Source organism: Thermobia domestica, chromosome 1, assembly GCF_964235325.1.
Source record: "Thermobia domestica chromosome 1, izTheDome1.hap1.1, whole genome shotgun sequence".
In the NCBI taxonomy this organism is placed as follows: Eukaryota; Metazoa; Arthropoda; class Insecta; order Zygentoma; family Lepismatidae; genus Thermobia; species Thermobia domestica.
In genome coordinates, this window is record NC_137454.1 from 42110461 (window position 1) to 42126855 (window position 16395).

Sequence of the window (16395 nt, forward strand, 5' to 3'; positions counted from 1 at the left end):
ATAAAAATTAAGCAACATTTATTACTAAAGAAATATAAAGTTTGCAGATATGAAACTTATTATTATTTGTAAGTTAAAAACAATATTTTCATGCATTAAAATTAAAAGATAACATTTTAATCAAATCTAAATAACATTCTTATATATGAATATTTCTAGATAATTTTTAAACCAAGAAACTACTCTCAGCTAAAGGTATTCGAAAGATAAGTATTATTTAAAACTAAACTATTTGATATGTAAATTAAGAGTTAATAATTACCAAATGAAAACAAGTTAATTACAAGTTAATTATCGGATGAATATTTTAAAACAAGAATTAGTTATCCAATATAGAGGTTTACAGATAAATATTATCACATACGAATAAAATTCATAGCTAAGTCTCAGATAACTATCCAATATGAAATTCTCAGATATGAAAACTAAATGGGGGTTTCTACCAAACACAATTCCCATCAATAAAAAATATTACCATTTAAAATTCGCATAAATGGATATAAACATATAATTTTACCTTAATAAATCCTTAGATATGAAAAAACAGATAATTATGGATGAGAAAATTAAGCTGTACTTATTATCAAAGGATTTATAAAAATAAAAATTTTAGTACAAATAGTATCAGGTAGGAAAGTTTTTTTTTTTAAATATTATGAAAATAGCCGACACAACTCTTAACTAAGGAAAATCTCAGGTAATTATCCTGAAATCCTCCAACGTGAAAATTAATATTTAACTATTACCAAACGGAATGAAGTTATAAGATACTAGATTATTTTAAAGAAAAGGCGAATTTATCTCAAATGAAAATAAAATAATATTTGCAAGTAATAACAACTTTCTCATATGAAAAAGTTTCAGATATTATTTTAAAAAAGAAAATATAATTTCCCGCTGTGAAATTTGAGGCATGCTATTTACCAATAAGAATCAGTTCTCCAGATATTAAAATTATCAGGTAATTACTGTAAATAAGAACAAAATTCTCTAATATGAAAATTAATAGATAATTACTCTCAATCAAGAATAAATATTTCACATAAGAAATCTTTTTACGTATTTTGTAACAGTAAAATTTATAAATATGAAAATAAACGTTATATACTCGTATTAAATCAAGAATAAAATTATGAGATATTAAAATTTCAGATAATTATTTTAAGATAAATATATACGTTTCATGTACGAAAGATGACATTTCTTATCAAAAAAGAATACAATTTTTATCTAGGAAAAGATTCATGTAACTTCTCAAATATAAAAATTAAGATATTGTTATTATCAAATAAGACAATTCTTAAATGTAAAAGTCTTAGACAATCATGAAAAATAGAAAACGATCAATTAATTATTATGAATAAATGTTAATTCTCAGATGTAAAAATGTACATAGCCAATTATTGCCAAATGAAATAAAAGTTTGGGATATGAAAAGTCTTTTGACTATCTTAGAATGGGAACAAATTTCTCGGATATTAACATACTCCGATAACTATTGTAAATGTAATAACAAAATTTTTAGGTACAAAAGCATTCAGGTTAACTATTACCAAATGATGATAAACATTTTCTAAATGAGGAATCAGACATAATTTTTGTCAGATAACATTTGACTGTGAGAGTTGAAAATTCTAACAAAATTATTTAAAAATAATAATAAGGAAGTTCTGAAGCATGGTAATGGTAGTGGGTAAGTAAGAATAAAATTCCCAAAAATGAAAACTCTGGTACTTACTGCAAAATAAAAATAAAATATTAATGTAAAAGAAGTTTTAGGTTTAGCAAAATTATATCACAATTGAACTATTTGAAGATAAGAATAAAACTTTTTTGTGAAATTAGAAAAGTCTTAGAAATAAGAATTCTTAGACAATTATCACGCAAAAAAATAGTTAAAAAGTATAAAAATCTTTGAAAATTTTCGTGAAAAGAATAAACATATTAAGTGTTAAGAACTTGGTTGATTATTGTGAAATACGAATAAAATTGTCAAATGTGAAAAAGGATAAGAAAAAATGTTACAAAATGGGAACGATATTCCAAGATGAATGTTTCATGTGGGAATAAAATTCTTAGAAAAATTCACAATAATGATTGTATAATAATCATTCTATTGTTAGATATGAATATCTAAGAAGAGATAAATTCTCTAAACTGAGAATAAAGTACAATTCTAAAAACCAAGTTCACCAGTTTCATCTATTAAAAATGCAATTATTTTCTTATAATAAGCAGAATGTAAATAAATTTATTGCTGTATTTATTATTTCATTTAGAATGATATGGTGATTAATGGCTGCATGCAACTCTTAACATGTTTACCTGGTAAATAACGAGGTATTTATGATACACATAATGATAGCTGCTCGCATGTATTGACGTGAAAATAATTCTTTAAGAATCTTCCAGATTGCTCTTAATGTTTCTAATTTCTCTTTATCATTCTCTATTTCTTTATTACAAGATATTTGCTCTCCTTCAGTTGAACACTGGACTAGGTTCGTCACCTAGAAAGTAAATTGATCAATATTTTGACAAGACAAAACGAAGTCTGTCTAAAAAAAAGAATGGACACCACATTTATTTTGAAAGCACTGTACTTTTAGAATACACACAGTTCAAGCACTACCATCCAACATCATATAAAGAATAAAGAGGATTTTTTTATGGAAGAAAATAGTGTCTACATCTTAAACAGTATTCATAATAACAAAGTGTAGATCTTTCTCCTTAGCAATCTTTGAGATTTCCTAACAAGTTTAAAATATTTGTGTTCAAAAAGTAGTTATTCATCTATACCTCGTATATTCTATGTTGAACGATATATTACGTGCGTTAAGATTTGTTTTCTGTAAAGACCGATAATCTTGTGCTGTATACATATTGCTTCCGCGATGCTACGTAGGCAGGTAAACCTTCAGAAAGTAAGTCTATTTCTTTGTTCTTTATTGTATGTTGTTCATCATCGTTGAATGATTTAAATCGTGTGTTTTTTGTATGCGCTCAGGATGGAGTTAATCTCTGAATAAAGAAAATTTCGTTAATTACGTCTTCTGCGCGCATGGTAAATACAGACAGATGGTTACACACTAGTTTTCCGTTTGATTTCCAGCTACACCAGTTTCTAATTGGGATATCTAATCGAAAAGTTGACAGTAACTAGACATTAACAAACTAGGAGGGAAATGGTAGACAATCATTATTCGATGAAGCAAAACTGCAAGACATGTCAGCTGTTATGTAATGTAGTCCTTACTAATTCATAGAGGAAGTGGGTCCAACAGTGAAACTTCGGCGTTGAAACTGCACTGCAGACAATTCTGGCGGGAATTGGAAATATGCTTTCTATACAATGAGATATTGTTTCATTTCTCAGGATATGTACACGCACTGAACTTACATTTTTAGTATACCAGCAACTCTTATTCCGTACAAGAAGTCCCTTTACAGAACCAGGAGACTGAGGTGTGGATTACATCTATTAGGATGTGGGAACTATTTCTAAGGAATTGTGGCCTAATCGTTCTCTGAAATTAAGCTAATCGGATTTTAATTCTTGAGTTGTGCGAAACGTAATATTCATCAAGGAAACCCTTACATGCTCAAGAAAATTAAAATTGCTATTAATAAATTTCAAGAGGAACATTACACTAATTTGAAATGAACACCTTGTGGCAGTCTTCAAAAACAACAAGAAATGTGTAAAAACATATCTGACTATTCATGGTGGCCATTTCCAACAATAAAGCAAAGATAAGTCAACGTCAGATATTATTGTACTAGTATATGACAGGTATACAGTTACTTTTCGAACGTTCATTATATAATCATTATTATACTATTTTGATCATATTTCAAAGCTTTTGACTGGCATCTATTTATTTGATTTAAAAGTAGAAACGTTTAAAGAAGTATATTTGTTTGGTACGAATAAAATGTACACTTTGACGTAAAAAAATGAAATGAAATCTTTAGGTTTTACGTCCCATGGTTATGCCTGTTAGGATAAAGGAGACTGAGATTATCAGAAATGAATGAAATGAAGGAAGTGGGAGGAAACGGGAGAATCCCGAGAAAACCCACGAGCACGGTGTTTGTCCACCACAAGGTCCACATGGAGCGAGCTGGGATCGAACCAGGGACCCCAAGCACCGGAGGTGAACGCTCTACCACTGAACCACCGCGCCCCCACACTTTGACATCGAGTGAGAAACTTATCTCGGGATTAAAACACAGAGATGGACTAAGAAAACGCGTCTAATGTCACAAACTGTCTAAGGCATAAGACAAACTGAGGTACGCAGAATGCCAGGAGGTATTACGCTGTTGAACAGAGTTGTATATACATAAGTACAGCATGGAGAACACTAATTGCCAGTTATATTTCTTTCTGAATTCAAACTGGGACATTCTACATAACAAGCCGCAAGAAACATTAACAGTACGTTTAGACCAGGAATGGCGAATGAATGCACCTTTGGTTTGTCAAATCTCTGGTGACACAGCATTTAGAAATGAGCACCTTGCGCATTGACTAACATCATATTCGGAGGGACTCCTCTGGAACATCTTGGAAACAGACCCTCGGAGAAGCATTCGTGTTATTGCAGACAAGCAATATATACGTAGAACTACTGTCGCCCGGTTACCCAGTGCAATTGGTAAGGAGAAACAATTTAGGCTCATGGGTCCCACACGCGTTAACATTGGGCAACAAAAATCACCGTCTGAAAGTGTGAAGTTCTGTGCATGTAAGGAATTACTGGGATCGGATCACCACTTGAGATGAAATATTAATCTGGTATGACATTCGTAAAGACTCAGAACAATGTTTGAATTGTGATCAATATTGTGAACGGTATCCTAAACCATCTCTCCAATCATAGAAGATGTGTTGCTGGTAGGGTGGTCTATTTTGGAAGTGACTTTTCATGACTTTTTCAGACAAAGTGAAGCTATCAATGCAGATCGGTAAGTTCAGAACTCCAAAAAATGAATTGAAAACTCGTCCGCAAATATCCAGCAATAGTCAACAAGAATGGTGTCCTTGTGTTGGACGACAATGCTCTTCCGCACGTCGTTCAAAAGACTGTACAGGTTATTCAATAATTGTAGTATCAAACCCTTCCTTTTCACCGTATTCCTACGATATCTCATCATTGACTACCACTTCTTCAGGCATCTGGATCACTTCTTAGGAAGTAAGACCTTCACTGATGACCGGGTAGTCCAACGTGTGGTCGAAAACTTCTTCCCATAGCTCAGCCATTCAATCGTTGTCTCAGCGATGACGAAGAATATGTAGTTACAGATAGCGCCTATTTTAATTAACTAGGTTTAGTAATTTCCTTTCTTTTTACTTTTAAAAGTGATATAGCTTGGACAATCATTTCATTCACACTAACAAAGTCCTTCGTTAGATCAACATATTACGTGAGAAATTACACGTATTCTCTTAGAAATGTGTTTACTGTTCGATAGTGCCTCTCTCAGAAACTTGCCAAAATATGCTGTTCCGCTAGGAGTAAAATTAGTGCAATCACCTTAATAAAGTCATTATGAAGCTGAAAATGAAAATAATCCTGAATGAAATTGAAATTGCACTATTAAGTTTTTAGCATAAAAATATGAATATATTGCATAAAGTATGTAACTGCACAGGGTCTAGATAGTTAACAATGATCGCAGATTGTCGCCATCGGAGAAAAGTCTTCCGCGAAGGATTCTGTAGAAGGAAAATAATATCCAGGACGAAGCACTGGATCTAATTTGCTAATGAGAATGGAAGATAGTGAAACATTCGCAATAGTAACTTAACTACATCTCTACAATTTTGATCACGTTACCAAACTGAAACAATCACTATGTCGCGAACTTTTTCAATGCAAGAAAGGCGATTATTCATACTAAAAGGATTAATACTGTAGAATAACATCAGAGGGAGACATGCTGATGGAATACGACGCCTTCCGCAAATATAGCAGTTACGTGTTAGACAAAGATATTACTTTGAAGAGAAGTGATTTCTCCTCTTGAAACGCGACCATTTCAAAGTTATGGACCTATATTTATTACTAAAATTATTCACCAGAGAATAACTGATTTTTCATTGATATTTTTCTTGTATGATAATTAGTACAATATAATAATTTCAATAATAAAATAGAAGCATTTGATGTTATTACCTATATTACAAATAAAATCCTATAGATGAAAATAATTTTATTAAAATTCTTGAATAGGGACCTAGGCACCACTGTACCTTAACAGGAATATTAGGATTTATTGTAGCTTTGCTTTCTAACACAAAAGAACAATCTCTACAAAATATTTGTTGATTTTATAAATATTATGTAGAAAAAATACCCTTCAAGTGAATGTTTACTCTGTGTCAAGTCAAACAAATCTACTATGTATCACGTATTAAACACTTTTCTAATATTCTGCTTTATATTATTCTTTCACACCTTTGTCTTGGTTCACTGAAAAGTTTCTTACTTGTAGACTTTCCCACTAGTATTCCATGCCAAAATTGGGAATTTTTCCAACCCTCGCTCACGCTAGACCTAAAAATGTATTCTGAATCTTTCTCTGACTCGCCTTTGCCCTTAAAATCTACTGTCACCTGCATTGAAACGTATTGCATATACTCTCATATTGGAAGAATCCCGTATTAGTAAACAAAAGTACATACTTCGGCACAAGCACCAGCAAGCAGCCGACAGATGCCGTCACCACTAATGAAACACGAAGAGAACCCCCTTCAATCCCACTACAGGCTCCGCCTCCAAAGGCTGGCTATATAAACGGACACCTCAAGACAGAAGATATTAGTTGTTAACTAATCATTTCCTAAGTATCTCTCCAAGCTGCAAAGGGCGGGAGAGACTCCTGTAACCCTACCTCAGAGATGCAGCGGCCAAGAGGTATCCTCACCTATCTCCGAACTGCAACGGGCAGGAGATCTTAACTCTACCTCTGAGCTGCAATGGACAAGAGGTTCCTTTAGAGCAAACTTCAAACCTCCGAGCTGCGACGGGCAGGAGATCTTAACTTTACCTCTGAGCTGCAATGGGCAAGAGGTTCCTTTAGAGCAAACCTCAAACCTCCGAGCTGCAACGGGCAGCAGGTCATATTGTACTTAACTTAGAGAAAAGAACTTTTAGAGACAAATAGAAAATTACAAATTTGTAACTTTGTGTCCACACTGTATAAACATCTTTTATAATAAAAAGGTGATGGGAAAAAACTCGTGTACCGTTACTCTACCGAATATTACAGTATTGTTTCACTCACCCTTGCCCTTGACCTTAACATATATTATCATCTTCACCCTCCTTGTCATCAAAGTACGTTCTCGACCTACAGTAGTCCTCAAAAAGGATATAATGTATTGTCACTCCAAAGACAGATCTGCGTGGTTCAAAGTAACAAGTAGTGTACCGCTAGGAACTGTTCTAAGGCCACTTCTTTTCTCAGTATATATAAATGACGTCGCAAGTGAAATAATTATAGACCATTATCACTAAAATGCTCATGATTTTAGTACCACCTTGCATCTTTGCTGACGAAGTTACATGAATCAAATAAAATATTAAATGACGACTTAATTTTTTTTACGGTGGTTCGTGTGCCTGAGGTTTCTCGGAGTTCTTTCGTTTTTTCCCACTTTCTTCATTCCGCCTTTATTATTATTCTTATTATCACCGTTTCCTCTTGTTTCAGTACAAAATCGTGGGAAGTTAAACTCAAAAATACGGTAGTGTAGACGGAATAGCTTGAATATAAATCCAAGGAAGACGAAAGGTTCGAGGTCAATACTAATTAACACTAACAAAGAGTTATTATAAACTTTAGTTTTAGATGTTATCATAATTCTATTCTGTGAGGCGATTTTCAATTTGTGAATAGTAATCAACAAAATCATAGCTAGTTAGAAAAATGTGTAGAGAGACTTATTCGACCTTACATTATTTACAGATATTTTACAGAAACATTTCCTCAGGATATAAAAATACAGTTCACTCACCAGTATTATCTCACTTTTACTATTATGATAGTTGTATATCAAAATCTAACCGAAGCAACTTTCAATTGGATTACACAAAATACCGAATAGCTGCATATGATTTAACCTTAAGTCATATTGTCATACCTTACAGGAAATTTAGAAAATGCAGTGGCTATATCCCTTTAAGTGGAAGCGCATCTATTAAACGCGCTCCGCCGCCGACCATGAATTCAGCAGAGCGCAACTCATGAAAACGTTCATAGACGCAATTTCTTTGAACAGGCCTACGTCTTCTCCATGATCTTGCCATGTAAGTTGATTTTTTTTAAGAACGTAGGTTCACAGAGGGAAAAGACCAATGAATCCCAAAGTGTATTCTTTCTTTTATTTCCCTCAGTCACATTTCGAATAATAAGAAATTAGTTATCATATTCACTTTCGCTGAACGAACGTGCTTTTTTTTCGGCAGTTTGTTATGTGATTAGCGTACGGGTGTTCGGTGCGAGAGACCCGAGTTCGATTCCCGACAAGAGCTCATTCCATGTTAAGCTATAGGTCAATGTCTCATATAGTCTCGATGTTGAAAGGAACCCTAAACTCTAATACAACCACCAGCCAAGAGCAGTGTTTATTTCCAGTTTTCATCATAAACGATGTAAGGTGCGTGCTTTTGGCATTATTTGATTACCATTGTATTTTGCGAGTGATAATTACAACCTACGTACTGGAAAATGCATGCATAGAGTACATAACTACAAACAGTGTATAACAACGGAAACAGATCCTAATCCCTCAGTAATTCTTTCTTAAACAAAAGGAACATGAAGAAAGACATTAAATTAATTTACTGTTGCTGACAAATAATTATGTAAATAATTTTGAATGTAGATTAAATTTTATTTTATTTCAAAAATTTATTTTACACATCAATTAGAATAAATTCTACCAAGAATCAGTCATTTCTGTCACAAAATATAAATAAATAAGTAATCAAAAAACACCAGAGGCGTTACTACTGAGTACAAGGTTCTCGTTAAAGGATTAATCTGACAACTTTTCGTTCTTAGCAAATTTTAATTGCATTAAGTGAAATTCTGAAGGTAGGTCAAGTTGAGTACGTGCGTAACATCAATTCCAACTCTTAGGAATCTCTCACTCCATACAGACACGGTCCCAAAAGTCTTTAATTTTAAAAGTTCTACTACATAAAATAAATTTCTATTCGAAATACAGTATGTTTCAAAAACAATGACCTGTTTTAGTAAGTCCATATGTATTGACGAAAACATACTACAAAAACGGGATGAATTGCAAAATACTCACAAATCTTCACGTTTTAGCTATGCTATTACAAATGCTCTATGTGTCCGCCAACAGCAGCACGAACAACAAACGTTTGGCGAATTATTTCCACGATTTCATCGGAACTGCGAGGGCGATCTGGACTCTTACATTTGCAAAGCATCTTGTCTTCAAATTGGCGATACCAACGACGAATAATCTTGGGTGCAGGTGGATCAATGCCAAAACGCCGCCGAAAAGCACGCTGGACCGAAATCACTGACTCAGTCTTTGCAAATTGCAGCACATTAAACGCCTTCTGTTGAGCGGACGCCATTTTACTTCTGACTGACTGGACTGCAAACTGAGAAGACGCATTGACTGACGTTTAACGGCGATTTTCTGAAACTCTAGGCCACGCCTATTCAAACAACATTCATTTCCTTGCCGACACCAGGGCCGGCTTTAGGTGGTGCGGGGCCCGATTGGGAAAATTTTGCGAGGCCCCAGGTGTACAACTAACTTGCACCAAGGTCTGTAGAACCAATATATATCCTAGAACCAAGATATAGTAGAACCCATATATATATCGCTCACTCTGCTGATCTAGTGACTTGCGTGTGCACCTGTGGTGTATATAGACCCGAGCCCGATTACCGGTGGAACAGCACACAAAATTTAATTTCATAATCACTCCCTTTTATTAGTCATCCATCTCCTAAGAACAAGTCCTGGGACTGACGTCATTTTCATCATTATTCATCAATTTCATTTCATTTCAAAAGATTAATGGAGAGTTTGCAGTCAAAATGGATGGCAATCAAAATGTGCGCATAAATAGTGAATGAAAGTTCATAGATTAAACATATATATGGTACATTTCAATATGAAAGTATATATATAAAGTATGTATATATATATGTAAATCTACAACTAGTAATATTAGTATATCATATCTGAAAAGGACATAATCATAATACTACTTGTTTTTGTGACCTCCCTCGAAATTTTGAAAAGTTGTTAAAATAAAACCTAAAATTACGTTTTCAGTCCCCACATTACCAAACACTGAGGAACCCTCGAAAGTTTTAAAGTTGTCCAAAGAAACTCTAAAATTACGTTTTAGTTTTCCTATTGCCGAAAACATTCCGGGGAAGGACCCCCGGACCCTTCCCAAAGTGAAATCCTGGCTACGCAAGTGTGCATATAGTAAGCATCTATAGTACTATAGAATTTCATACTAATCTATTAAATACAGCTGTGTGTCAGAAGCCAATCATACAAGTTTTGAAATGCATTTCGAAGAATTGAACACTTTTCGAAAATATAGGTGATGTAATTTACCCCCTTGTCACATCCTGCGAGCGGCCATGCATACAAGAATAATTATACTTTAGGACGTGTTTTAAAAATTCAGCAAAAGCTACCAACAATCCTTATATTATGGAAAATATAAGAGAATGACGTCTTAAATGCGTTATAAATACCATAGTTTCTTTCTCAATTTGGCCTTACACGAATTGAATTTCGAAAGTAATTTTGCAATTTAAAGTTAAATAATAGGCCCTACTTGCCCTGTGTTACCATGACTGAATGAAACATAACACCTGCGTATAATTTCTTATGAAAATTATATATTTGTAAGACATAATGAAATACACATTGATATGAATTCGTTGGTTCAAAGATTTCTTAACAGCTGTATCTTTTTTAAAATAATTCAAGTGAGTAAACCTAATGTATGCTAGTGAGAACATCGTAGGTAGCTACTTATGAAAGGTATAATCAGCTTGAAATCGTTATCGACTGCAGACAAAATGAAATGGTGATGAGACGATCACAAACCTTAAGGAACTGACGGAAGATGGATCATCTATTTTCCATTGAATTATTCGAGTTAGAAGACAAACCTTCATAAGCAGCTACCTTATACGCTCTAGTATACATTCGGTTTCCCTGACTTGATTAAAAAAAAAATCCACTTCTTTTTTAAGGAGAGGGCAAAGTTTGTCCTCTGGTTTCATATTTTTAATACAGCTATAATATGAAAAACGGTCCCACTGAAAGTGTTTTATTTGATACCATCTCGGTATTCATCGTAGTATTCCTATTACATGACAATAAGTAAGAACGTCAGGAACTTTTACTTAGTGGGGTGTTCAAAATAAAAGAGGGTGTGCACGCAGAATAATGATATACATTTTACATAAACTCAAAGAAAACCATATTTTACGTCCAGAGGTGTGTGTAAGGAAATTTGGGGGAGTGTTAGGGATGTTGTGTATGCAGAATATTCTCTGCACATAAAATCTATTTTACAACAGAAGTTGTAAACGTAAAAGAATAAAGAAACTATTGCAGCATTAAATCCAGAAGATATTTGCTTATGCCGGAAACTTAATACAAACTATTCATTTACTTGTTAAGGAGAAGCTATAGGTATACTCTCCCTTGTGGAGTCCATGGATGTCTGTATTGCAATATGTTGTTGTGTACTTGATAACAGAGTAATATTAACGGTACCATATCCACTTGGCCGGGGGCCCCGCGAGCATAGTGCCATGGATTAGGAGCAAAATGTAGTCATAGAGACCACAACACATTTGTATGATCTGGAGCCTAATATGCTGTTAAAACGTCACTAGAGAGTAGAGTAAGATGACACTAGCGCGGGGCCCCCCTTAGGCGCGGGGCCCGATTGGAAGCAATTGGTCCAATCGGCCTAAGGCCGGCTCTGGCCGACACGTTCCATGATTCATAATAATTACCGTCCAAAATCAGGCCATTCTTTCTGAAACACGGTGTATTTTACAGAAGGCACTACACTCGTGTGGAATTCAATTCCAGATACAATTAAAAACTCACTATCTACCTCTTTATTTAAAAAAAAATTAAACATTTTCTTGTGGCAGATTAACAGTAACCAGTATACATAAGTCATCCCAGCGTGCATTTTTTTTCTCTACTTATTTATTTAAGTTTTAGTTTCTTTTTCTTACTACCACTAGCTTGTGTATATTAATTCACTGAATGTATTAAAAGGTTAAGTGTAAGACAAGGCAAAGTACTTAACTTCGCCATTTAAAATAAGAGTTAATAGATAAATAAATACAGTATACTCTCGCCCTAATTCTCAAAAATATGTTCCCCCCAAAAGCTCACACTCGCCCTCACTTTATTTACTAAAACACATGGGTGGATCCAGGGGTCCCCCAGAAGATGAAACTTTCTTATTTTATATATATAAATAAAACCCATCCCAAAGTTTGGAGCCCTTAAAAGTAGCAGTATGACAACCCACCGCCCCCCCCCCCAGAAGTCGGTCCTGGATCCGCCCCTGCTAAAACAAGTTGTTTTTGCCAAGTTTTCGACTAGTCTGCAAATTGCCTGCGTGCTGGTGACGTCTTGTGGTATTAGATGTGAGGGAACCTATTAGCCTGACTGTGAAATATTAGGAATTAGCCTATTAGACTGACTGTAAACTATTAAGAATTAGCTTATTACACACAGAGAAAAATGTACGTGACGTACGTAAAAACGTATCAGGGACGCCTGAAGAAAATTTTCTAGGGGGGGCATCTCCATGGTTCCTACATTACGCCTGGTATTTCTGGTAATTAAAATGCGTGGTTTGTTAAATTACATATACATTTTCGTGAGCCGGAGAGGGCCCCGGGCCCCATCCTGCTTTCCTCTTCGGGAACCCATTATTACATGCGTAAATCCTATAGTTTTTTGACTTAACGTATGACCATATGTAACATCCTGCAACAAGCGTAAGTCTAAAAATGTATGTCTTATAATATTTTCCGTATGTTTTCCATCTAAACCTACTTTCCGTATGAAACAAAGAAATGTATACAGGCGGTCAGGATCTTACATACAGATGGACGTATACAATATAAGCTGATGTGTGTAACATACGTATACGTATGTAATACATGGAAGACTGTTATATGTCAGACATCCTGAAGCGACATGATGTAACATCTAAGTAGGAAAAAAGCATTACGCATGTAACATATAGATAATGTATGATCCATAAAGATTTCCGTATTAAACTTATGGATTCCGTATATTTGAACATTATACCGCTGTCCGGATAACGGATTTTTCTCAATGTAGAATGACTATAAACTATTAGGAATTATCCCATTAGTCTGACAGTAAACTACCAGGAATTAACCTATTAGCCTGACAGTAAACTACTAGGAATTAACCCATTAGCCTTACTGTGAACTATTAGGAATTAGCCTATTAGCCTAACTGTGAAATATTAAGAATTAGCTTATTAGCCTGACTGTGAACTATTAGGAATTAACCTATTAGCCTAACTATAAACTATTAGGAATTAGCCTATTACCCTGACTATAAACTACTAGAATTAACCTATTAACCTGACTATAAACTATTAGGACTTAGCCTATTAGCCTGGCTGTGAACTATTAGGAATTAACCTATTAGCCTGACTATAAACTATTAGAAATTAGCTTATTAGCCTAAGTGTGAAATATTAGGAATTAGAGTGACAGACTGAGCCGTCTTGCTTCAATAACGATGAATGTTAGATCTTTATGCAGCCTATATGTCTTAAATATTTTGAGGTTTGTATATTAGCTTTACTGACAAACTAAGGTCTCTTGCTTTCACAATATGGATTCAGTCCTCGTGAGGGTAAAATATAACAGGATGTCCATCTTTGCTCTATGCACTCTGCACATATTACCCATGAGAGTGACATGTCAAGACACTTAACTCAAGATAATTCTGAATTCAGTATCCTTCTTCATTACAGTAATGTTGTTTTAGGCTTTGCCGCAGGAACGGGACAAGACTTTTCAGCTACACAAGTAGATCTATGTTCTTCTATTACTATTTACTATACTATTGATTAAAATGTATATACTGTAAATCAAACTCAGAGAGAACAATCACTTCTAAATGAGGTGTCTGATTCTTAACACAAACAAGAATTTTAAGAATAATCCAAAAAAATGGATCAAAAGATCGCAATCTTGGGCAAGAATTTTAGGAATGATCCAAAAAATAAATCAAAAGGTTGCGATCTTCGCTAATAATTAGTTTTTGGGCCACAAAATTTGTGAACGGCCCCTAAATCAAGCTTTCGTATTTTTTACGGAATAAGTGCATCATACTGAGTTAACTGATAGTTTGGGTTTGGCTATACTATATGTATTTCTCAGATATACCTAGGTATAAGAATTCTCAGATATACTTAGGTACAAGAATTCTCAGATATACCTAGGTACAAGAATTCTCAGATATACCTAGGTACAAGAATTCTCAGATATACTCAGGTACAAGAATTCTCAGATATACCTAGATACAAGAATTCTCAGATATACTTAGGCACAAGAATTCTCAGATATACCTAGGTACAAGAATTCTCAGATATACCTAGGTACAAGAATTCTCAAATATACCTAGGTACAAGAATTCTCAGATATACCTAGGTACAAGAAAACTTTTGATTGAAATATATATATATATATATATATATATATATATATATATATATATATATATATATATATATATTGGCTCTTTTGATCGAAAAAAAAGGTAAACACTTCCTGATTTAAAAATCGAAATTAGCAGAAATTCAGAACTTGTGGCACACACAAAAATGGCTTAATTTCATACGATGCAAAATTGATACCATAATGTTAAAAATTAATTACATCCTTAATTTTAAAATAAACTCTAGTTATTTGAAATAACAAAGATAAAAACTTTCAAACTCAAATTTTAAAAAATGTGTTAAATTTTAAAATGGAAATACCCATAAAAGCTTTCCTTCTAGATGTTATGTTTTTACATACCCTGTATTCTTCCTTTCCTCTGCCCGTGTTAAACCTGTGCATTCCCTTTAAGACTCGGAGTGCTTCGTTATTCTTGCCGCAGTTCAACAGAAAATACGGAGTTTCTGGACAAAAGAGTAAAGTACAAAAGAGCACGGCACTTGGTAAGCCAGACAGCAACACAAAGATTCTCCAGGAGCTGAATATGAAATTATTTGTTCCGAAACGCCATTCTTGAGGGATGATCAGCCAAGCAAGTCCTATAAAAGTAAATATTTGTTCATATCGAAACAAATGTTTCCTGATAAAAAAAAGAAGAAAATTGTAAAATTTAACAAAATGCTAACAATTGATTAAAAAAAAAAGAATAGTGCTATGAAACGATCCGATTGTTTAGTAACTTGTACATCTTGATCTTTGAATCCATTAATAAATCGGGATCAAGATGGCGTCAGGCTTGTTAAGTATTGGAGCATCATACTCTTCAATTATTTCAATTTTAATTTAGTAAACAATTTTACTTTCAGACATAATTTAGTTTGTTGCAATCTTTATATTATTTTACATTATTCTTATATGTTCGGTGCCTTTACCCGTCCATTTATTTTTGCAAAATAGTGCTAAAACAAATCTAATTTGGAACAGGCCAATTCGTCCACGTTGGAAGGGGACGTCTTATACAATTACGTTTTTTTTAAATCAAAACATTTAAAACAAAATTGTGGAGCAGTCAAGTAGGTCTTAAGGGCTGTGACAGTGCTTTATAAAATCCCCCGTAAGGGAGATAACTGGAACTGAAATCGGGTTAAATTCCAAAGTTGGGCGTCCGTTTCCAGCGAAATTTTTAAAATTTACAGGAAGTATATGGATAACTTGATCGTTTGTGTGCTTGATAATATATAAGAGTCTCGAAAAATCTGTTTATTTGTTATATATAAGCGGTTATAAACCTGGGACTATATGGCGAGCGGAGGGAACTACTTCGCGCAAGGTAACCGAACAGTTGCATTGTGGGAAAGAAACGAGCACTTATGTTACCAACATGGCGAATGTACAAGGGCAATGAACTAGCAGTTTTAACGTTTGTGAAGGAATACATTGATAACGAGCAAAATCTTTTAAAAGTTTGTGAAGAGCACGGATTAATGAACCTAACAACAAATTGCAGAAAGTGTGGAAAGGAGATAACAGTGAAAAACTTGACGAAAGCGGACTCCCAACTTCGGAATATATACCCTGAAATCTATTAATGGATATGGAGAAGTATTTGAATTCTAT

At 34.0% G+C, this 16395-nt stretch overlaps 1 protein-coding gene across 1 annotated transcript in view; it reads right to left on the reverse strand.

Annotated features, from left to right (window-relative positions):
• LOC145666007 (synaptic vesicle glycoprotein 2C-like) overlaps nt 1–16395 on the reverse strand; it is a 136554-nt gene that overhangs the window by 22496 nt on the left and 97663 nt on the right. Inside the window, exons 7-8 of the mRNA XM_081733113.1 lie at nt 15139–15377; nt 2326–2510 (exon numbers count right to left, since the gene is read on the reverse strand). Coding sequence (XP_081589239.1) covers nt 2326–2510; nt 15139–15377 — 424 coding nt within the window. The remainder of the gene's footprint in view (nt 1–2325; nt 2511–15138; nt 15378–16395) is intronic.